A 25,854-nucleotide genomic window follows, 5' to 3' on the forward strand; every position below is an offset into this window, starting at 1 on the left:
TACAATACGACATGATTGGTTGGTATGTTAACGTGATCTGAACACTAGAGCTTCAAAGAAAATGATCTGTACATCAGATAGGCAACTGCTATTTGATTTTAATCAAATTAGCTAAGGACTAACCCCGAAAGTCTTCATCTAGTCTATACGTTTAGATCAAAACTGTTTATATTAGATTGTGGTAACATGTACCAATTCATTGATACATTAGTCAAACCTTGTGATTTCTACATAACTGGTTCACGATGGTATAATATGATCTCCTCAAATTAATTACGTTCTTGGATTTTTGATAGAATCTAAAGTTATTTTGGCAGATGAATTTAAAAAAAAAGTGCGCAGTAGATCAGCAGGTCTATTTAATACGTAAGCCATGGGTCCCATCCCGGGATTATACGTCACAAGAAATATTATTGCATGTCTAGCCTCGTGGTTTTCCTCGCGCTTACAAAAGTGAATTATTAAAATATACCATATTATTATATGTTGGTCTCGAAATGACATAGCAAATGACCTAGTAAATGACCAAGAACTCTTCCTCTCTCTCTCTCTCTCTCTCTTTCTCTCTCGTTACCTCAACACAAGACATCCCTGTCAAAACACAAACACGAAAATGTCCTATATAAGAATGGAAAAGAGAGAAAATAGTAAAATATTGTTGATTTAGCGTCAAATGGTATCGGAAGGATTAGTAAACAGACGACATCTTGGATTAACATGTAATATTTCAACCGTCATAAAACTGACACACGCATTTTTCTATTAATCTCTTAATTTCCCATTGAATTTGATATCACCGATAGAATACGCGCATGGTGGCAAATAGCCAAAATACAAATTATAATATTTTTTCGTGTATTAAGATGTTTCCTATTAGACATATTAAACGATTTAAGCTCGGGATTCAGACATTCCATGTTAAAGTGGCGAAAAGACTGAAATGGAATAAAACTCGTCAAAACTAAGGCTGACTACACAATCTGATTAAAACACAGATCCTATTTCGTTTCGTTTTTTATAGTTCAAAATTTCTTTTTACTTGTCTTTACTACACTAGGATCTGGAATATATGTTATATTACCGGCGTTTTGGTTGAAGTGAGGGATAAGCCAATAAACAGTCTGTTAGTGTTACGGCGACTTCTTGGCGTGTCATGCACGGAACTCTGGGTAAACCACTAGAAACGCCAACACTGATTGGTTAATTATTGTCTGACGTCATAGGGTCAAAAGCCGCTCGTACGACCCCCGACACGACCATCGAGTAGGTCATCGAAAGTATAAAAAAAAAACGAAACAAATGTAGATCTGTATTTTAATCAGACTGATGTGGACAGTATTAATACCAAATAAATAGAAGACACTCGTTAATTATTTGCACATTGATCTATTTATAAATTATCGAGCAATCAAATTGATTATTAACCTAAATAGAGATTTTGGTCAAGGTATTGTTATCATCACAAACCACTGACAAATCAAACTGCTTATCTCTACACCAGAATATGTTCATCATCTACACCACAGTTTGTACATTCTACCGCAATTAGAAACAGATTGTTTTCCAAAAAGTGTGACGGACAGACGGATGGACATATTCTAGCTAACGCAGTTTTCTAAAAACATTGTCCAAATAATCTTTAGATCCATCCACTTGAAACCGAGACTCTTGTTAATTCCAAGAAATAACAACTTTTAACAACTGTCCCTGTATAACTTAAGGGCAGACCCCTATTAGGAAGTTAACATCAAAAGCGTCTTCTGTTGCTACTGTATAAACCGACAAAAGGGTTTTCTCAACTCTTGGTCAAAATAATATTCTCAAATTTACAGTGTTGGGTTTTTATTAAAGGGAATAAATAATTTACAGGTAAGATAATGTGGGTCATCTGCATGAAGAACAAAATCTGAAAGAAGAGTCGGGTAAAGAAAGATTGCCAGGCAATTTAGGAAACATACATGAAGTTCAATGGCGCCGACAAAAAAATATGTCTTGTTTACCATACACGCGGGGGGTTGGATGGCCGAATGCTGTATCATAAGGTCTGTCATTGAACCATATGTCAGTTCCGAAATTACATACCCTCTCTCTCTCCTAATCAATAACGTCCTACTTCTCTGCACTAAGGACGCCAGTTCAAGCTTAAAATAGCAGTAACTTAAATCTACATTATGTCAGAATTAGATAAAGAGCTAGTCGTTCTTGTTATAACAGTTCACAAATAGGAAATCAAAAATGAATACATTGAAAATTTCGGTCAAATTACTTTATTCGATGTTTTGAATATTTGGAATTTTGACAACAGATGGCCAGATGGAAACTACGTCCACGGTTCATATTCTCGATTGTCAAGTGACATTGGCATGATAATAAACACAGTCTCGATTGTCGATCTTTTTATCGAGCACCCAATATCTAAGCCATCTGAGAATTGCTTATGTGCTCGGCATGTCAATAGTGTCTAAATTTCTCTAAAGCTAGAGAAACGTCCCACAATAAACAAGTTTAGCTCTCGTGTAATGCCTCTTTAAATAATGTTTTTTCAGCACTCCAAACACGTGTTACATTTTATACTGTTTGGAAACTTTCTCATAAAATAACACAAAGACAAATAATGAAAATTGGACCAGAATATTACATGGGCACAAAGTCTGTCGACCCGTTCTATTATGAAGGCGAATACTATAAGGGAGATCCACAATCATGCATGGATGGCTCTTTGATTATTTTCCTCGTGTGGTAAATAAATGTTTTTTGATTTGACGTGATTTGTCTTTAGGATTTTCCATGTGGGTCCCACCACCCTCTCGTGCTTTTTAGATTCTCGTATATAAATAAACTGTGTTCCCAATATCGATATTGGTTTCATCTACCTTGATCATTTCAGCGTACCTCAATACAGGTGCGGATCCAGAGGGGAGGTTGGGGGGGGGGGGTCTACCGCGGGTTCACTAGTCCGCCGATATCTATTATTGTCATTTTTACGATTGATGATCATATGTAAATGCACACCCGTAACAAACTCTGACAACACAACCACCCTAACAATGAAACGTAACGCACCCACGCTGATAATGAAATTATGCACCCACCCTGACAATGACATAACCACCCACCTTGACAATGACATAATGCACCCACCCGTATATAACGCACCCCAACCTAAGAATGAAATATAACACACCCACACTGACAATGAAATATAAAGGAGCAACCCCGACCGACAATATGAAATGTCCAATTAAAACGTGGCTATATGTGGCTGGCAACAGCGACTTGGATAACTATTGGAACGCCGTCTCACATCTTGTACATCATTTATGAGTATGTTTGGCTGTAATTTCCTTGCAAGAGGAAATAATTTCCTACTACGGTTACACTTTCTTTCCACACCACGGACATTGCAAAGTGGTCATTTTTGATAACTGTATATAGTGTAAAATAACTTACACTTATCAATTATGTATAAATATGGACATCGCAATTCCAAAGTCTAAGACTAGACATGTTTTCCTTCCTGGAAAGATATGTGCGTCAAAAATGAAACTTGTACCTTTAAGATATAGGCACTGATCTGACGTTTTTGAATTTAGGTTTTATCATTCGTTGTATTGTGATTTGTGTGATATCTATCAATAAAAAATGTATGTCTTGCATTTTTCAAATCTTAGTAGTTGTTTCGATTGATTGATATCTTTTTATATTCGACATATCGTTCTAATGGTTTGTTATATTACAGTATCGTGGTGTTTAGAAATGGTTCCACTACTGATGTCTTCCGCCTTACTCCAGCCACAGTAGTGGCTCGTCCTACGTACGGAGTTCCTTTGCGCAAGTTTTTTTTTAGTGAAATGACTACAAAAAGGTTACTGGCCTATAAATCCCTTAATTTACACATAAACTGACCCAAAACTGTACTGCACATAGCGTAACACATAATAAACCAATTCTCATTGAAGTAAAGGTGAAGCCTTACCGCATAATGATATGAAACCCAACTGCTACGCGAAATTTCTCGCCTGCCGAACTTATTTCAACTGGCTGGTGTCACGGCGGCTTTCGCATTATAAGAAACATGGCTTTGAAAATGTAGAACGCATTACCACAAAGAACAAAGAAAAACTGTTCGGTAACTATTTTAGTGGTCCAGTCTTCACTATTTTTGATAGAAGTACTTATTTCAATACAAACGGTAATCGATATGTGTTGACAATTGTCCGTTTGAACCTATTTGAACTTGCGTAAGGAGTCTTAGATTGTATCACTTGTAGCGTTAAACACAGTTTAACGATATATTTAATTGTAGCTACGTGGTGTTGTGCTCATATAAAATGTTCTGAAACCTTCAGGAGGTCATGAGGTCGTTGGTTCTTTTGATAACCATGTAACAATATTTTGACTCTTGACTTCCCTGTCTGAGCTTGACAAAACATGGCGTAAAACCTTCAGTACGGCCTGCTGTTTTTTTGGGGGGTTTTTTTGCATTCTGAACATCAGAAACCCGCAAATTTTCATACGTTTGTTACGTACGTTTTTTTTTTGATACCCACCAGCGGATTAGTGCGCCCTAGGACTAGTAGACCCCTCTCGAAATTTTCACATGTGTTTGTCCCCGCCAAATGTGTCGCCCTGCAGCCCCTTTCACAGGCTTCTTCATAATATATTTATCATTTATTTAATTTTACTTTTAAATAGACGCAACCAATAGAATTCCATTTTCTGCGAACTAAAACTGGATGAAACAAAATTATTTCATTTTACTGTCCTTTAGGAGAGAGAGAGAGAGAGAGAAAAAAAAAACACACACGTTCACGTTTTTAAAATTTACACCAAAAGTCAACTCGACCTGCAGATTTAACAATTATTCATGTCGGTTAGAGCAATTTAAGATCCCGATTGATAGTATTGCATAAATTGATTCTATCTGTTAAACGTGGTACTGAAATGGTGATCGATAAAATCATCAATCAATGTTTACACAAATAAATATAAATGTTTACACAATTAAATAATGAATTACATGTGGTAAATATAAATCAACTTGCACCCAAATATATAACAGAAACGGTTCAGATATAGGCAGGGGGCGTGGGCTCCGTGAATAAGATGCTAGCTTGTTCACCAGGTCTCAGGTTCGCTCCTGGTGTTGGCCAAGAAAGTTCCTCGGGGTTTTCCGGCAAAATTTCCCATATATATAATACTGCATGACGTAACTCATCCGCGGTTTCCATGTGTAGAAAGGAACGATACCACTGGGAATACCGAGGATGGGCAGAAGTAAGCCTGTCTTCATTACCCCAGTTGGTGCAGAAAAGTAGCAAGTTAAACCTCTTTTCAAATAGACATGTGATGACATTTTCATGTTAATCGTCAGTAATTTTATACAGTGCTGTTTTACTTCAATTTTCTTTTTACACAATACTAAAAAAATACATATATATTCTAATGATTTATTTCAACTTAACATCTGTATTACAATAAAGCCTCAAACCAACAGCATACCAGTACATGTATAGGTACTTTACCTTGGTCCCATTAAATATAATAACCATGCCTATAACCAGTATATGTTTTAATGAAAACATGTATTTTATTTGAATAAAAAATCTTGACACATAAAGAAATACTTGTGCTAAATGTTCTGATTCATTGATTATTTCCATACTTTCAATTTCCACAAGATAAACTTTTGAAATTGGGCCGGTTTTCACCACCTTTATCCCAACCAGTTCTATTATTATATCAATGGAAATCATTCATCCATCTCTATCCTGTTGAAGATGCCAACTTTATTTGGCATTGGGCTTGGTCATACAGCATTTACTGTAATTCAAGTTACTTTAATTGAGCATTTAATGAACACAACTGCATGTACTAATTATCATTCCAGTAAGTCTTTATAACACATTATAAAAAATACCAATGTACATTTTGGTTTTTAATCAATATGGTTTTTGAAAAACATTTAAACTTTTGACAAATAATACTGGGCACAAAAATTTTAATTAATTCTTAATATAACAACACCAGGATATAACAGGTTTCTTTTATTTCAACAGGTTTTTAACTTGGTTTGTTAATACATGCACAGTGCTTTAAAATAAAATATAAACTATTTGCAACATACAGACCCCCCATCCCCACTTGTTTCTCTCCACGTTTCAACATGAATTGTTCATATAACAGAACCAATCTTTAATTAGAATGTCAAACTAATAACGGATTTAATTAAATATAGAAAAAATATCTGTAATAAAGAAAAATATCAGAAATCTTATCATGGAGGCAACTTATTTTCACATAAAAATTTGAGATCAATTATAAAGATCTGGCCACGGTTCCACAAAACATTCTCAGAAACTATGTGCAATGTTTTGGGTTCCTCATAAACAGTGATTGAAAGTTGAGTAAATTCTTAAGTCTGGGAATGCTTTGTGAAACAAGGTCAGGTATTTTCTGAAACTACAATTTAATACGACAGAAAAATAACATTCTTGTCCATATAACTGTACCTTGTGTTTGAGTAAAAACAATTTTGAAGTGACTTCAGTAAAGTTTAAAGTATATTCCTGTATTTTTTTTTGTTTTTATTTAATATCAATTCTAAAAATATGACTTATTTACCATGTATATCACTCACAAAATATTCTTTAGCTATCTCTTCTCTTCACACACTATTCAAATTTATATTCTTTTATACATAAATTCTTATATACATATATTAACAATTTAACAGTTTATTTACATTTAGGATCTATTTTAAACTGGATACCATATACATTTTGTTCAAGGAAAAAATTTAAAATAAAAAAGGCAATTAAAACGTGTTCTATGAATTTGAATCCTAACACCAAGCTCTTAAAGTAAGATAGCTATCTAATCAACAATTCTAATACATAAATTTTGTTCACAAGAAAACTATAGAATGGTAGACCACGAATATTTACAATTTTATCATAGTAAATCCAAATATTATAGGTATCGCCAGATTTCACTTTTACTCCTTTTTAAAATGTTAGGGTTATAAGCATAAAATGATATTTTGCCTGGAATGTGGAGGTTAAGATATGAACAATAATTACGACCAATCAACCAGCTAGCAAACTATAAATTATTGTAGTGGACCAGACTCTTTATTGGGCAAAGTCTCATGGAGCCTATCACGAGTCGGATGAAATGAGACTAGGTTTTTACTAGTAATGTTGGGTAACTAGTTCTAATTTGAACATACCTACCAACAATTAACCATTTGAGTATTATAATTAACATCATATCTTTATATCCTTTGGGTATAATATCATTTTAAACTATAAATCAAAGGCATGACTATACAGATTATTTTGTGTGACAAGGTACAACTAATCACAGTTGTCTATTAGTTGTGTGACTCAATTTTTGACAATTGAGTTCTCAGTCTTTTGTGTCAGTAATGACAAATACCTTTGAACACCAGTCATTACTGTAGAATTATAACGCAACAAGATTTGGCACAACATAAGGAAGTTCCCCCCCATTTGTCTTTAATATGCCCCAGGTATCTAAATATCACATTACAGACAATGACAAGGACTGAAAACTGTTTTAGTGACACTAAAATGAAATCATTAAGAAATGATTACCAAGGGAGGTAAATCTAATAATGGAATAGTCATAGAATTTAACAAATTTCCACAGAATGGAATGGATTAGAGTTCAGTGTTTTGATCAAAACAGACAAGTACAATTTATGTAGTACATTAGTAAATAAAGAAGTTATATACTACGATATCCATTCTCTTTCTGTCATAAAATATATTCAAACATATAAATCAATGTCAAGGTTCCGTCTAATATAAATAATCAAGTGTACCAAAGTTAAATATAATAAAGACATCCTAATTTGATCCTCGTTTTTGAGCAGCATATTAGTATTTGAAGAGTAATATTACATAATACACAATATAAAATCATTCACTACCATGACTTTCTTCTAAAGCATGATAAACACCATGTCACTTTAAAAATACCCAAGACATAATGATGAAATTCTATATCAAAGGTTTTAAAACAATATTTCATTTGTTTTTTACAAATATATACTGATACTACTTAAATAAACTTGGGTGGTATTTATCGGGTTTCGGAATAGAGTTCTTCAAAGGGTTTATCAGTCATGGGTTTTTTCTTGGCATCAAGTAGATATTTTTAGTCTAATATTGACAATCAAAATATATGGAATAATTTTTACTAATTTTCAAACGACACCAGCATCTTTGACATTAGCTTTCTTAGAATAAATAGTCTCCCAATCACGAACCTGACAACCACAAAGAAAGTAATACATATTCTTGCACAGTCCCTCATCAAATGGGTTATATTCATCGTCCAAATACTTCAGGTATGTAATTCTTTCACGAGAAGCGGCCTCCCAAGTTGTCATACCCTTAATCATGAGGTAACTATGGAAAAACAGTAAACCCAACACAACAAAACCACCAAAAAATAAAATCAGGATATCAAAGAAGAAAATAAAATTGCTGTTCAACCAGTCAGACCATTTATCATCATGGGTAATACCCTTCCTGAAAAACATTAAATACAAATACCGGTACTTATATACTGTAAAATTAAAAGAACATGCTTAGTTATTTTTATAAGAAACCATATTCATTGATTTTTATTCATTCATGTTTTTTCCCTGATTTTGTAGAACAGAATCACTACTCAATTAAACGCAACAAATATGTTTCAGCTGTCATGCTTAGTTGCGATATTTTCTTATGCAGTCGGCACATGTGCTGTAGCTCGAAATCCATTGTCACCACTCTTTGGGATTGAGAGAATTCAATTCCGGAATGTTCAATCAAGTTTCCCCATTTACTCAACAGTTATAAATCAGGTGCAATAACTTTGGAAGACCTTTTATGAAAACATTCAAACTTGATAAGAATCATCTGTAGCTAAAAACTAACTATTAATGAAAAGTACAGAAATGTCTACTAACATTTACTTTATAATCATATTTTTCTATTTAGGTTTGAGCAGCTCACCGCGTTGTAATGTAACAGTGATGTTATTTAATCATGTTTTTTGATTATCTTTTGGTACAATAGTCACATTTTAGACAACACTGAACTGACCTTGGAATACAAGGATAAACTGTCTTATTCAATGTACACTCAAAGCCATTAAATGTACATAACAATTGACAAAATCGAAATAATAAGCATCTGTGGATAATTTCATGAAAGAATTCACTACAAATGCACAAAACTGAAACATCAGAGAACCATGAAACAAAGCCAGGGCCAGCTGAAGTCAATATCGGGTATGTCCACCCTGAGCTCTTACACATGCCTGAAGTCGCCTTGGCATGGATTGGCACAGATGTCTTACTACACGCTGTGGGATTGTTTGCCAATAATTTTGGAGTGCCTGTGCCAACTCTGCAACAGTTTGTGGTGGCACGGCTTGAGTTGCAACCCGTCGTCCAAGTTCATTCCTTTCCAGCACGTAGTTAAGAGCAAAGTGTTCATGTCAACGTCGGTAGATACGGTGACGTCCATCAGGAAAGATGACATTTTGCCATGGTGTGTTGCTTACTGGCAAGTCGATGACGATGCAAAAGGATTTGACCTTGGTAAAGTTGACGGCAGTGTAACCCAAGAGCAGCCAGACGCCTTCGGACTGTTTGAGGGCTGATCTGACGTTGCCGTGTTCCAACAGTTCCCTGGCATTAGCAGTAGCTGACTGGAACCTGTTGCGCATATGCTGTAGTCGGATGTGGCGATCTTGAGCAGCAGTTGTTACAGGTGGCGCTCCAGGTCGGGGTCGACTGGCAACTCTTTCAGTGGCGTGGAAGCGTTGTCTGAGGCGAGCAATGGTCGATAGGTGGACATTAAAGTGTCTGACGATGGCTACCTGTGAAGCCCCCTGATCCAGCATGCCAATAGCTCTCTTCCTGTTTTCTTGTGTAAGGCGTGGCATTTTTCCGAAGTGATGAATGTTGATCTTTATTTAAAGGGCCAGAGTGCAGTGAATGCACTTTCAAAACGTGTGACATGGGACTGCTTAAAATTTGCACGAACAAAGTTCATTAACGAGAACTGATATTGGGTTCAAACCCAGAACTCCACAAAAAGAGACCATCACAAGTTTCACCTATGTGCCATAAGATAGGAAAGCCCAAGAAAACGTTTACCAGAAATATTTCACGAATTAGGCATTGCATTTTTAATGGCTTTGAGTATATCAAGGATATGATACCCAGTCATTCTACGATCAAACTGTTTAATCACACATCTCTTCCTTTATACAAATGATCTAAAAGAATTACTCAAACTTTTTCTATTCTTAGTTTTGTGAAAGTAAAACAAATGTAAGACATATCTTACCAAGTAATATAGAGAGTCCAGAAGACAAGCGTTGTTGTTGTAAGAAGGAAGAGAAGAAAGTATTTATGATTCCGTTCACCAACACATGCTTCTAACCACGGACAATGATGATCATATTTACGTACACATCGCTTACAGTCTTCACAATGCTTAGCTCTCATTGGTTGCTGAATGAAAACAAAAGAGTTATAAACAAGCCAACAGTGAGGCTGATGTCCCCCGCCGAAATCCCAAAATAAATAGATGACACATATTACACTGTAACCTAGGTATCAATTAATCTTGTATATCTGGCACTTATTTCATTCACATATGTTTAATATCAAATTTTTGTTTAAAAATTCGAAAAACCGTTTAAAATCACCATAAATCATCTAATTTGTACTTGTGTCCAGTTTAAAGCTGACCATTCAATTTTGATATATCTTGCTCATGTGTCCAATAATAATACTGATATTATTCGACTCAAAAGACAAATGTAACAGATCAAACTGCCCTTGTAATATAAATACACTAGTGTACATCGTGGCATCGAGTAGCACTCTGAAGCATCGTGAATACTACTTTTTGTACATGTTGGAATAAAGTTCTACTATTTTTCGTGAGACAAAAAAAAAAACTGTTTTTGTATAAAATTAAAGAACTACCTGAATTTCACAGAAATCACATCTTCTATATTTATACTGCTGATCTGAATGTTTATCTGTGTTTTGGCATTCTAACATAGTACAATTCTCATCATCTTCATCATCATCAGAATTATTATTAATTGTAGCCTTCTGTAAATATAGAAAAGGATGTTTGCCAAGCAACGAAACATATGCCCACCGCAGCCAACAAGGATTGCCTCATATTTTTTCTTTTCTTGGTAATGAAAACATTTACAGCACACTAAAATCTGATTAAGTCTATCAGAGGTAAATTTTCGTTTCTTGAGCATCTACAAGATTTTTTGAAGTGAACACAATAATTCTGGCAATAACTACCAGAAATTTTTGAAAACCAACAAAACAAAACAAAAAATCTGAAAATTCTAGACTGAAGAAAACGATAACAGAATTATTATTACTTTGTCCATCATTATGGCAGTATCAAATCAATAGAAGCCAATGTATAATGTAAATGGTCATACCTTAAACTACAATTGTTTGATTTGAACTGAAGTAATTATTAACCATAATTTTTGTTAATAACGATATCTTCGATTGTGTACGGTATTACACGCTATATTTAACCTTTATTTTGGGATGTTGGGGAATAAAGCTTACCTTCTGTTTAAGAGGAATAAACCCTGGATCAATAAAACAAGCTGTATAGTACATGGTTAGAGATAATAACAAGACAAATATATATCCTATACCATAAAATATATTATCCATTTCTACCAATGCTCGTCGCAAAACTGAAAGAAAAATTTAAATAAACAAATATTTAATAATTATAAAGAATTTTTATATAAAAATTGAATTCACCTTTTTAAATAGAATACAGGGGTATTTTTATTATATTGATTAATGTTTCATCAATACAAAAGATGTAAAGGCACTGATCACCATCAAACTCCTACTTGCTACGGGGGGTAGATGGCCGAATGGTTAGTACGTGCGTGCTGTATCATAAGGTCTGTCATTAGTCAACTGGCTTGCCTTCGATTCCCCGGTTGTACGTGACAAGGAGTAGGGTTGTCTGTATAAACCTTGTGGGTTTTCTCCGGTTCCTACGGTTTCCTCCCACTGCTAAAGACCCATACGCGCAAGCAAATTATTGAAATAAAACTGAACCATGTGTTAGTCCCAAAATGACCTAGTTTGTGTTGAGTGGGTGTTAAACCCCATTTTTCTCTCTCTCTACTTGCCCCAAGGACTAGTTAGTAATCACTCACTCCCCTAAAGGATTAAATCCATGGAAAAACAATATAACATCCAACATCCTACGTCACAGCAATATTCACACTTCAATAAAGTGGTCAGAAAGGAGTGATGTCGGTTACAGCCAGTCTCATGTCATCCTCAGTATCCCCAGTGATCTCATTCGGTTCTAACTCCACTAACTCCTGGGTTAATCTATAGGGGAGACACGTTTTCAAGTTATCCGCCTTTGATGATTGTGCTATTTTTATCGACTAATCCCATAAATCGTTAATTGCAAAGGAAGTTGGCAAAGGGAAGTTGAAGAGACAACGTTAGGAATTAGCCAGAAGGTTGCCTATTATACTAATTTATTAACAACAAATTACAATTATTATATAATATATTAATGAAGACCAGAAGTTTATATATACTATTCAAAAAAAGTAGGGGATATTTGATTTTGGGGGCATAATACTAAAATATGCAAATGACTACGAAAAAAGTCACTATAGAACCTAACAGAAGAAACATTTCCAGTTACATGTGACGCCCAAACGCACCAATAGCTACCGCATGGAATGCAGGTGATGCTTGGGATCATCATGGGGGTCCAACCCAAGATTTGCACGACTCTGACTTTGAATGTTACAGTCATTGTGGCATTGAATTCCAGGGTGGAAACATCAGTTTAATTGTTTTAGTGACCAGAAAACAAATTTTGATATGCGTCGGCTTACCCAAAATGAAAGGTTACGTGCCCTTGGCATGCTACAGATCGGCACAACACAGGCGGTTGTGGCGCGGACGATGAATGTTTCTCAGTCTGTCATAAGCAGGCTATGGTCCAGATACCGTGATACACAATCTGTACAGGACAGACCACGCTCAGGTCGACCAAGGGCGACAACTCAAGCCCAGGATCGATTTATCCGTACCTTGGCCTTGAGAAATCGTGTCATCACAGCAAATCAGATCAGCGCTCGTCTTCAAACAGACACTGGTGTGAGAGTGAGTGGCCAGACGATTCGGAATCGACTGCATAGGGGTCACCTTCGCGCCCGACGTCCTCGCGTGATCCCTTGTTTGAGAGATCATCACATTCAGGCAAGACGTCGTTGGTGTAGGGATCGTCAACACTGGGATAATCGACGCTGGAGCAATGTGATGTTTTCAGATGAGTCAAGGTTCACTGTTGATTTTTTGGACAGACGTAGGAGGGTGTGGCGTCGTCGAAACGAGCGCTTCCAAGACGTTAACGTCATCAGACATGATCGATTTGGGGGTGGTTCTGTTATGGTGTGGGGAGGCATCACTGTTGCTGGAAGAACGGCTTTACATGTTGTTGCAGGGCGTGTTACAGGCCAGTACTACCGGGACAACATCTTGGCAGTCCATGTTGTGCCGTTCGCACGACGTCATGGCCGCCGTTTCATCTTCCAGGATGACAACGCAAGATGTCACTGGGCCAGGATCGTTACAGGTTACCTCCAACAACAGAACATCACCACATTACCTTGGCCAGCACTGAGTCCCAACCTCTCCCCCATCGAGCATGTCTGGGACATGTTTGGACAGAGGTTATGTCAACGTCAACAACGTCCTGCCAATGTCCAAGAACTTGCTGCTGCGTTGCAACAGGAATTGGACAATCTGGACCAAAATGACCTTAGACGTCTCATTAGGAGTATGCCACGTCGGATCAATGCTTGTTTGGCAAACAGAGGAGGATTTACCCGTTACTGACTTGGTTGTGATGCTGTGGTAACTTTGCTGTTTGACCCCGGGTATCATTTTACCCTTATAATGGTCAGTCTGTGCCTTACTTAGTCTAACGATCATTTGGAATAAATCGATGAATGTGAACTTCATTTCATTTTGTCATTTGTTTCTTCGTCAGTTTCATTAGGTGACTTTAATAACACTTAAAAATCAAATATCCCCTACTTTTTTTGAATAGTATATTATGTAGATTCAAGAGTTTTATTGAGAACCAAATTGACAAGTATAATTTCAATAATAACAAGATGACTAGTCATCACCATCACGCGCCCTTGAACTTGTTTGGAAGGCATAAGGAAAAACAACTTCTTGGAATATCAATGGATTATTTCAAAATCTGCAAGTAAGTCATGTGACTTGGACCCGATACCCACATGGTTATTAAAACTTTGCTCATCTGCCGTCTATCCTGTTGTTACACATATTGTGAATCGCTCACTAGAAGATGGGGATGTTTCCGCATCCCTTAAGAATGCTCTTGTCAGACTCTTACTAAAAAAGGCAACTCTTGACCCAGAGAACTTAACAAACTACCGCCCTGTCCCCAACCTGTCATTTCTATCGAAAGACATAGAGAGGGTGGTCGCTGCAAGGTTCAAGTCTCACATTGAAATCAACAAACTTGATGAACCATTTCGATCGGCTTACAAGAAATGCCACAGCACGGAAACTGCACTCATACGAGTACACAATGACATTGTCAAAGGAATGGACAACAATGACTGTGTGTTTCTGGTACTACTAGATCTCAGTGCAGCCTTCGACACAATTGACATTTCGATACTCTTGCACCGTCTTAAACATCGTTTTGGCATTTATGGATCTGCTCTGTCTTGGTTTTCGTCCTATTTGGAATGTCGCAAACAGATGGTAGTTATTGGTGATTGCAAATCTGACCCACAGACATTCAAATATGGTGTCCCACAAGGCTCTGTCCTTGGACCCTTACTTTTTACGGCATACACTTCACCTCTGGGTGACATCATTCGGCAGCATGGAATAAGTTATCATTTGTACGCTGATGACACTCAGCTCTACATTGCACTGAACGGTTCCAATGAAGAACAAAATATTATTAAACTTGAAAAATGTATCGCAGAAATAAGATTGTGGATGAAACAAAATCTGTTAAAGTTGAATGATAATAAAACTGAAGTTATTCGTCTTTCAAAACGTAAAAGTGTTCTGAATATAAACTGTGATTCCGTGAAAATTAGAGACTCAATTGTTGGACCGACACCCAGTGTTCGCAACCTTGGAGTCATGTTCGACTCATCATTAAATATGCAGTCTCATATTTTGTCAGTATGTAAATTGTAAAGCCTGTAATTTCAACCTATATAAGATCGGTAGAATTCGACCATATCTGAATGTTGAAACTTGTAAAATGCTAGTTAATTCTCTTATAACCTCACGTTTAGATTATTGTAACTCTCTATTAGTTGGCCTTCCTGCTACAACACTATACCCTTTAAAACTTATACAAAATAAAGCAGCAAGAATTGTGTCGTTAACCCCATCACGCTACCCTATTACCCCAGTTCTAAAGCAGCTTCACTGGCTCCCTATTCCCTTTAGATTTATTTTAAAGTTCTCTGTCTCACTTATTTATCTTTACATTGTCCAGGATCGCCAATCTATCTCCATGATATGTTATCAAAGTACGAACCCTCACGCCAACTACGTTTAGTAAACCAACATCTCCTCAACATTCCAAAATCCAAATCTCTTTTTAGTGAACGTTCTTTCTCAGTGGCAGCTCCTAAACGTTGGAATGACATGTCCATCACCACAAAAACTAGCCCAACTTTCAGTATTTTTAAAAAGAATCTTAAAACAGAGTTATTTATTACTTAGCTCTTAACATGTTTTAGTCTGTTTGAAATATATTTTTTGATATACTTTTACATGTCCTGATATACTTTTACATGTCTTTTATATGTTTTATAAGTTTACTGAAATACTTTTACTTGTCTTTTATGGTATCTTATAAGTTTACTAATATATTTTTATATGTCTATTATATGTTGTAAAAGCGCCATAGAGCAGCTTTTTCCAGCTGGATTCTGGCGCTATATAAGTTTAATAAATTATTATTATTATTATTATAGTCAGAAGATTCAAACTCTGATCATAGTAGCTTGGCAAGGCACAGTCGCTACTCCCTGTAAGGTTTCCACAACAACCTTTGCCTACCTCAATCAGCTGCTGTATGTTAAACATTAAGCTTATACATCAGAAAATAAAATACTTTAATAGTTCGATGTTTGTATTTTTTTTTTAAAAGATTTCTCTGAACAGATAAGGTCATCAAAAAATAAAATAATAAGTTGATGAATGTAAAAGTGTTATAAAGGTACCTTGAACAGTTTCTGAGACATGCTCTAGAGAATAATAATTATATACCAAAAAATAATTCAAATGTGTAGTAAAAATCATTCAACAGAGAATTTTTTTTCCATGGCAACACAAAAATTATTAAATCCGACAAATTTCTAATTAGCAAAAGGCACAACTACTGTAATAGGATGATGTGTGTTCAAAGTTTCAAAAAGATATTTTGAACGATTTATGCGAAATCCATGGAAACACAAAACTGATTAAATCCCAGAAATTCCAAATTAGCAAAAGGCACAACTAATATAATAGGTCAAAATTTGTAGTAAGTTTCATGAAGATTACTTGAATGGTTTATGAGATATGCTCTGTAAACAAATTTGAACACCAAAAATAAGTCAAATTTGTTTGCATGGAATCACGAAAATCCCAGAAAATCCTAAATAGTATACAACTATCACTGACTGATGTTTGTACAAGTCAAACTTGTTTCCATGGAAACACAAAAAGTATAAATCCCAGAAATTCCTAAATAGCAAAAGGCACAACTAGTGTAATAGGTTGATGTGTGTACAAAGTTTCAGAAAGATATCTTGAACGGTTTATGAGATATGCTCCGGAAACTAAATCGTGACAGACGGACGGACCCCATTTCACTATCCCTCCCTAACTTCGTTCGGTGTGGGATAATAAACATAACAGGTTACAGAATGAAATATTTTAGACAAAGAAACGAATAGTAATAATAATAACAAAAGTCAACTATATAGATGTTATACATATTTGAAATCGGCGAAACATACTACAGATTTTGATAATACAATTAAATATAAATGAATTAGAAATATATACATTATTTACATAAATCATTCAGTAATTGGACATGAATATGGTTATCTACCCTTATAAAAAAAACGAACACAAAATCACTGGTTTGTAAACTTTTTTTGATTGGCTCGTAGACTTTAGCTACACTTAAGGCCAAAGCAGATAATTTGAAATCGTGGAAACCCCCCTATGGATTAACCCAGGGTGTAGTGGAGTAGAACGGAATGAGACCACTAGGGATGGTCTCATGTATTAGAGCAGGTTATCCAGTCTAATCCAATCAGCTGTTCTAATTGTGGAAATTCAACACTGATGTCATGGATAGATATTTGTCTTGTGTCTAAATGGTAAATGACAAGTGCATAGATATTTCATTGTCTCAAGAAAAAGTTTGTCTCTGTCTTGATCTCTTAGATATTGATAGTACTAGCATAATCCAGACTAGCTGCATGCACTGACCTAAAAATAATCGTATCTTACAGAAAACTATATATTATTAATGTTTCACAATATATGATTATTTACTTACTAGTGTCCTTGAATAAGAGAGAAGTTGGCACACCAACACATAACAGTGTGTGAAATATACGAACAAAAATGTTCGCACCACACTTGCATTTACGACAAAACATATTGATGATGTTAATGATTAAATCAGTATGTTATTAGAAGACACTGTCCAGAAGTTCTTGAAGGCCGGTCCTGAAAGACACAAAAAAATGAGAATGATGTTACCTTGTGCTTCAAGTATACTTTGTAGTATTTTAAAATAAACCAGTTTATAATTATCAAGAAATAAATCTTTCTTAAACAGAATAATAAATGTAACCAAAATGAGAATTTATTTTTATATATACGCTACTGATGTATCAGGAATATAACCTAAATTTATGATTAGCAAAAACTGACTATTGAAATTTAATAAAAGACCAACACTTGAAAAAAAACACTAAATACAGACTTTCAGGCTGTAAACAAATAAAAGGCTGTATTACAGAAAAATATTTGGCTAAATTTTTTTAGTAAAATTGATCAATACTATGAGTGTAAAATATTGCAATCTAAATTTCACATTACTTTCTATGGGGATGCTCAATTGTCAACCCGGAACGTCCTGGTTTAACAGAAATGCAATCAAGTGATGCAGAATTTAGTGCTGTCCCAGTTCTGTTAGTTCCGACAAGGGAGGAGGTGTGAGTAGAATTTTGGCCAGCGTAATTACATGTAAGCACAATGCATCTATTTCAGTTGTCCTGAGAAAATTTCTTATGCACTCCACTCATGCGTTGTAGCCCGAAGTCTCCAATTTCGCTAGATTGTCACTATTTTTAGGATTGGGATAATTCAATGCCAGAACGTTCAATCGAATATACCCTTTTATTTTTATACCACCATCTTTATTATTCAGTAATCGTCTGTTAACTTATTTTGTATCTTTACTAAATTTAAATACCAATGCAGAAAAGGTTTAATGACAATGGCATCTATAATATATAGACGTACAACTGTACGGATTTGGTTTATGCAACTAAGTGAGACAACAACAATTCATAAAATTACCCAATTTGAAACACTTTATCATAAACTCATTTGCCTTTAAATATCTCTTGTCTTGTCTAGCAGAAAGACAATAACATTATTGAAAAGAAGATAAATAATGACATGTCACATGACATGCACATCAGCCTTAGGGCTCACTTTATATGGCTAACCACTCAAGATTTAACAAGCATTTTGAAGCAATATGTGTCCCCTACTGGCCCTTTCAGTTTTACAATGTGTACATTTGTAAGAGGCTGCGAATACATTTCTGTGAATATATAATCCAAGTATGTATAGGTGGAATAAACTGTAATACTAAATAGACAGACAACACAATTAGTTTCACTAACTTTTGATGTGCTTCAATTTAATCTGAATGAACCCACACCAAAAGATTAAAAAAATTTTATCGTCGATTGATTCATGTAAAATTTGATATTTTTCTGAAAATGCAAACAGCACCCACAAATTTAAAATAAAAGAATCAAGAAAAACAAAATGGATGGACAACGAGAAAACCTATAGCCTAGTCGCATCAGGTTTTACTGATAGGGGAGTTATAAAACCGAGCCAGGGGCTGGGAAAGAGAGGTTATTTGCATCCAGGTGGCAAATGTCCTAGCTCATAGTCATTCACCAACCAAATTAATTAATAAGCCTAATGTTCCAGGATATTTGCCAATAACCTGGCGGCAAATAAGCATTCCACTTTTTTCAGCAATGCAAAAGATCGAGCAGTCACCATTTTATGAACATGGTCCATGGAAATAGCTTACCGGAGAAAAAATTGAGTATTCTAGGGTTAGGTTTAGGGATAGGTTTAGGTTTAAGGTTAGCAAATAATGAACACAGGTGTTAAAAGTACTTGTTGCAAACCAAGAGTGAATATTCTCTGCCAAACTGTGACATACAATTCCAGAAAAAAACAAATAGATGAGCATCAACTTTTCTAAAGTTTATAAATCACAAATCATATTATGACATTTTATGATTTTTTGTAAACGACAACCAGCACAAAACTAGATCTGGAACATATATTTCTCTAGGGTTAGGGTTTGGGTTAGGTTTACAAATTACATGTCAAACATACAAATTGAAGCTGTAAAAACGGTGGATTGTGGGTAAAACTTTTCTGAAGGGTTAGGTTTAGAATTAGGGGTATAAACATGGAAAGATATTTTCCAGATCGTTCAAAGATCCAATCTGTTTCACACAGTATTACGAAAGTCGTCTAATATCTCTGTAAAAGATGACAGCCTTCAACACATGACGTCATATCAAACAGCGGTAGCTGTCAATCATTGGCTCAATGGCGCGTGCATTGTTTTACATAAGACATTACTGATTCGAGCAGAATGGGGCCATTTACTTATTTTAATACACATTTACACTAAAACAGAAAATAATTTTTACCTACAAATACATCAAATATCAAACGTCTTATTTATTTTTCTAATACATAAAAAAAGGTTTTAGAATTTAATTTGTCGGAGGAAAAAAGTTAATATTTGTGGCTCATTAAGCCACATAGATGTCATCTTTATCAGTGAATGTCGCGGCCTAGCGAATATTCACTGCGGATCAGTGTGACAAAGATCTAGTACCAACAGTCACACTCACAAACTCACCACAGGAGGTGACAGAATCAGATTCATCATTCAGTTTCAGTACGAAAATACTAGGCCTAATACAGTTTGCCATACACGATTCTTGTTTTTACCCTCAACATTACGTAATTTACAGAATTCCACTTACTTCTACCTCAATCCCTTCATTTCTTTTCATTGATGTTAAAATGACAGTAATAGTAATACATAATATAATTTATGTTTTCTTTTTCCATTACGACCTTGACCCATGGAAAGGTAACTCTAAGTTAAAAATTACCCAGGGGCTGTAGCAAATATGGCTTACCTCCCTTGCATCATCACGTCAGAAATTGCATAGACCTTCCAGGGCCTGACTGAGGCAAATATGACTTGCCTCCCTTGCATCATAATAGCAAAATTGCCGTAGAAATGTCTATTTCTGTTATAATTTAAAGGGCCAATCCCGATAATATTTTGGAGAATAAAACTGTTTAATTTTGTTTTAAAACCCCTTACTAGGGCCGAGCAACTAATTCAATATTTGTGATATGTTTTCAAACAACTTACACCCGTCAGTCTTCATCTGGAAATGGAGACCGGTGTCCCAAGCTGTATTATGCGGTGTATCTGCATGGATAAAACCAGACTTTTATTTTATAAAAACAATGTGTAGGTGAAATTTACCTTTCGTTATCCAGTACGGCACATGGGTCATTCACTGAATAGACCTCTAAAGGAACAGCGATAGATTATCAGGTCACTCAGCGAAAAAATTGACCAGAAATCTTAAAAGGGTTACGTGTCCAGATAAGAATTTTGACGTTCACGTCCAAACAACACAATATTTTGAGCTGAAATTTTGAGACAAGGTGAATACACCATTCCTCATTATTTTGGCGCTTGAATTTCATACGAAGTCGGACTTTTATTTTTAAGACTCTGTTCAAATCGGGAAGTCCCTTTAAGGTCCTTATTGCAGAAAATATTTATAAACATATCTTTTTAAAGTACCGGTAGCTAATTTTAAGTCTCTAACTCAATAAGAGTAATAACATAAGACAATGAATATCATCCAAAGTCTTCGACATTGAAAACACTAATTATTTGTCAACTTAAATCAACACTGAAATTGTCATTGAATATTGATGTTGTGATCTTGTCGGGAAAAGATGGGCTGACAATGATATCCAATATTTAAAGTATAGCCAAGTCTCTAACTCAATATCATACAAAATCTCGGACATTGAAAACACAAATTATCTGTCAATTTAAATCACCATAGATGTTGTGATCTTACCGGGGGGGGGGGGGGGGGTATGGGGGGGGGAGATGGGCTTCTAATATCCAATATTAACTTAAGTTAAGACGCAATAAACATTTACCATTGGTTTGGTACCGTACACGATTCGTGAACCATGCCATAATTCGTTTCAGTGCCATTTTTAACAAGCGACTCGTTCTTTGAGTCTAGACATATTCCTCAAGTCATGTCAAATGGTGACGCCATATTCTTATCTGGAGAGCATGCGCAATAAATAATATCGGTGTAGAATGGAATAGCAAGACACTATATAGAGGTTGCCATTCGATTGAGTCTTCTGCCTTATTACGCCGAACATAACGGATTTGAAACTAGAGTAAAAGCAGAAACGATTGAATGTAAATCAGTTTACATACATTCATATTACTATACGCGTTACGACCCATTTGTGTCAATTTCTAGGTCCTAAATATTAGCAAGTTAGCTCCTTTAAGACAAAATAAACATTTTACCATTGGTACACGAATTGTGTAGGCCTACCATAGGCCTAATGCATTTCAGCACAATTTGTAACAAGGGACTCGAAGAAAGAGGCTAGACATATTTCACAAGTCAGTCAAACAGTGATACCATGCATATTCTTATCTGAAGAGCATGCATAATAAATACTATCTGTGTAGACTAGAGACTGCCATTCGATTGAGACTTCTGGCGTATTTCGCAGAACATAACTGATTAGAAATTACAGTAAAACCAGAAACGATTGAATGTAAATCAGTTTATATACATTCACGTTACATTATTATATGCATTGCGACCCATTTGTGTCAATTTCTAGGTCCCAAATATGACCGATTTAGCTCCTTTAAATTTTAAAGAAAAATGGCCACTAAAAAATACCGGGCTCTTTCAAAATATTTTTTCTGCCTACTATAAATCATTTAAAAAAAAAAATAATCTGTTTCTTTGTTCAAGGCCGATGCATTTAAATGAAATTATAATTACCCGGTTCTTAAGACAAATTATTCCAATTATAGCTTCACATTCAACCATAGCATAGGCATTTTTCAGGTTTACCTGCAAAATGGGACTGTCTCTAAAATGATGATTTAATTTATTTTGTTTTGTTATAATTTTATTCCTGTGGCTTTGACTGTCGCCATTTAAAGTGATGTAAATGAGATATTTATCTATTTCTTTATTGATAAATTTATTTATTCATTTACTTGTATTTAATTTTATCCCTGTTTTAGAAACCAAATGGCAAAACTAGAAAGTAGATTCAAATTTTAAAACCTAGTCTGTGGCGTTTTCTTAAAGAATTCAATTCCGTCAAATTTTCAGATAGAAATCATGGAATAACTTTATTTTGAAGGTTTGGATTTTTAATGACAAAAATCCAATGTTGACATTTTTTCTGAGTAGGTCTTCATTGTGCATGGACTAGCCATAAAAATTACAAAAAGTTACTTACAGTAAAAATGACCACAGACCTATAACCATTTAACTATCTACCTATATTTAATTTTAGCCATGCTTAGATTTATCACAAACCGAATGGCGAAAATAAAGTTTATAATTTCAACACCTCTCATGCAGAACCGTATACACTGTAATACATGACGAGACTGGAAAAAAAACAAAAGTTATAATAGGCCTACTTATAAAGACGCTGATCATCATTTGAATTACTTGGAATATATATAATTTTTTCTCGGATTAACCCACGCTAAAATATACCCATATTGATTATTCGTCATTGAATTAAGAAAACAAAATCAAAATATTAACGTTACATAATTTCCCGGCTTGGATTCAATTATAAAGAGGCCCATCAAATGCTTTTGGAGCCACAGTGGCTCATTGGGTAGGACATTGACTCATTAACTTGGAGGTCCCATGTTCGATCCGGCTTGGTTCCCTGGTCTTGTCAGTTATAGTGCAAGACTGAGGGCCTGGCAATAAGGGACAGCGTATAGTCGTTCGGATGGGACAGAAAACCGAGGTGCTATGTACACACAGGCGTACACATAAAAGATCCATTGGCAGTTGGAGTTCAATATAAGAGTAGGCTATAGTGCTGCTGTCTGGGCAAAATGTCCCTCATAGCACACCGTCCGTATGGCATATGCCTATTGTCATTAGCCAAGTCTGAGCAGAACAGTAGGACGTTAAACTCCATTTCATTTAATTTCAATTCAAATAATTTCAGTGAAAATTATAGGTGGCGTTGGCTGCATGGTTTTGACCATATATCCTATCGTCTGCAGTACGTGCATGCCAATTTTCAATTCGGTCATATCTTTGGGGTCTGATATGTTTGTAAATAGGCTACTGAACAGAATTAATTGAATCATTTTTGGATTGATACTTCTTTAAGAGATTCAATTTTAACAATAATTGTAGTTTGCAAGGGTTTCACAATCCTTCAAATGACGAACAGAGACTTTAAGATGAAAATTTCCACAGACCTATAACAAGGTCAATTGTAAAACGGTGTAGACTAACATATATATGATCCGAACTATAATCTGTGTTCATGGAACTATACTGAGCGCCATGGAAAACGCATCACTTTTTTTCCCAAATATTTTATTACTAGGTGGTTTTGTATGTATAATATTATGCAATACTATGAACTATTGTTTCACACAATGCTCCCTAACGCAAAAAATATCGGCCCTTGTGCACAAAAAAAAATTGCACGAGATGCACATGAAAAACCAAATATATTCACGTGCAGCATTGTGTGTGAGCCCTTTAAAAGCATGTTTTCAACTTAATGTGCAGTACATGAACTGTGAAATGTCAATCTGTCGTAATTTGTTGTTGGACGTGTGAAGGAATCGAGCTAGAGATGCTGAGACTTACTGAAAATCAACGGAATGAAGCCATGGGAATATCCCGGGCTGGCATGTCTACATGTGCTATTGCCAGACACTTCAATTGTCATTAGTCCACTATTGTAAGGTTGGTGGAACGTGTTCGAGTTACTGGATCAACACGTGACCGTCAACGTCCTGGTCCACAACGCGTTACAACCCAGGCTCAAAACCGCTTCATCCGGGTCACTCATCTGCGTGACAGATTCCGCCCAGCGCCTCGAACATGTGCAGCAGTCGTCGGAAGACAAGGACCAGTAAGTGCCAACACCGTAAGACGTCGTCTAAGAGAAGTAGGACTCCGTGCACGACGACCTTATGTTGGAGCTATCCTCAGGGATCATCACCGTCAGCGGCTTTTGATATGGACTCAAGGACACCAGACATGGAGAAGAGTAGACTGGCAAAGTGTGCTCTTCAGTGATGAGAGTTGCTTTCATCTTTATCACGCTGATGGCCGTCAACTTGTGTGGAGACGTCTTGGGGAACGTCTTGCCGACTGCTGCATCTTCGAAACGATTCGATGGGGTGGGGGAAGTGTAATGGTGTGGGGAGGCTTCACATTTCATCACCGGACCGCCCTACACATTTGCAGGGGTTGCGTTAATGCTGTAGCCTACCGTGATGATGTCTTGCAACCAATTGTTGATCCGATGTTTCGAGCGCACCCACAACTTCAGCACTTCCAACAGGATAATGCACGTCCGCATACCGCCTGTTTTAGTATGGACTACCTGGCTGCTAACAACATCAATGTCTTGGACTGACCAGCCATGTCTCCGGACATGGCACCGATAGAACATGTTTGGGATAAGATTGGACGCCGTCTGTATCGGAGACCACAGATGCACACCATTGCTGCTTTAGAACTAGAAGCTGCTCTTGTCCAAGAATGGAACAATTTGCCCCAGGCCTTCTTTCAAACATTGGTTAATAACAATATTCCATGCAACGTCGCTGCACAGCGTGCGTAAGAGCCCGTGGAGGACACACGCGCTACTGACATCTGTGTCGTACTTTTGGTTTTGACCCCTCTGACTATTTACCGTTGATTACAGATTAAACATCCATAAGTGTACAAATGTGTTGTTATTTATGTGTTCCCATTTGAATATTGTTCACAATAAGAAGCAAAATAAATAAGATATGTTTACAGGACCATTTTGTTATACAAAAAACTAAGTGATGCGTTTTCCATGGCGCTCAGTATATATGATATGCAAATGTAAAGTTTTCAATACCGTAGCGAGAGGTCGATTCGTCAAACACTTGCACTTAAGGATCCTGAGCTAAGATCTGTCACCATTTCAATCAAGTGTCCTGGTTTCGGATCAAGACACATAAGACATAAGATTAATTAATTTAAGAAAGAAAAAAAAACTTCGCCTCACTCCGCTCGGCAACCATACATTCA

General features: G+C 35.9%; 1 protein-coding gene across 3 annotated transcripts; it reads right to left on the bottom strand.

Annotated features, from left to right (window-relative positions):
• Positions 1-5,436: 5,436 nt before the first annotated feature.
• LOC126832463 (palmitoyltransferase ZDHHC12-B) lies at positions 5,437-25,821 on the bottom strand. Of its 3 annotated transcripts, none has more exons than XM_050563267.2 (6): positions 25,682-25,821; positions 17,697-17,869; positions 11,642-11,775; positions 11,021-11,152; positions 10,374-10,540; positions 5,437-8,561 (listed from the first exon to the last, which is right to left on the bottom strand). In XM_050563267.2, the coding sequence occupies exons 2-6, from the start codon at positions 17,797-17,799 to the stop codon at positions 8,234-8,236; spliced, it is 864 nt and encodes a 287-aa protein (XP_050419224.1). In that variant the 5' UTR covers positions 17,800-17,869; positions 25,682-25,821; the 3' UTR covers positions 5,437-8,233. The 3 variants fall into 3 exon arrangements, with proteins under 3 accessions (XP_050419224.1, XP_050419208.1, XP_050419215.1); XM_050563251.2 differs by lacking the exon at positions 25,682-25,821 and adding an exon at positions 22,564-22,582; XM_050563258.1 differs by lacking the exon at positions 25,682-25,821 and adding an exon at positions 20,464-20,589.
• Between the last annotated feature and the right edge of the window lie 33 nt (positions 25,822-25,854).

The sequence above is a fragment of the Patella vulgata genome, chromosome 1, assembly GCF_932274485.2.
Source record: "Patella vulgata chromosome 1, xgPatVulg1.2, whole genome shotgun sequence".
Lineage (NCBI taxonomy): Eukaryota > Metazoa > Mollusca > Gastropoda > Patellidae > Patella > Patella vulgata.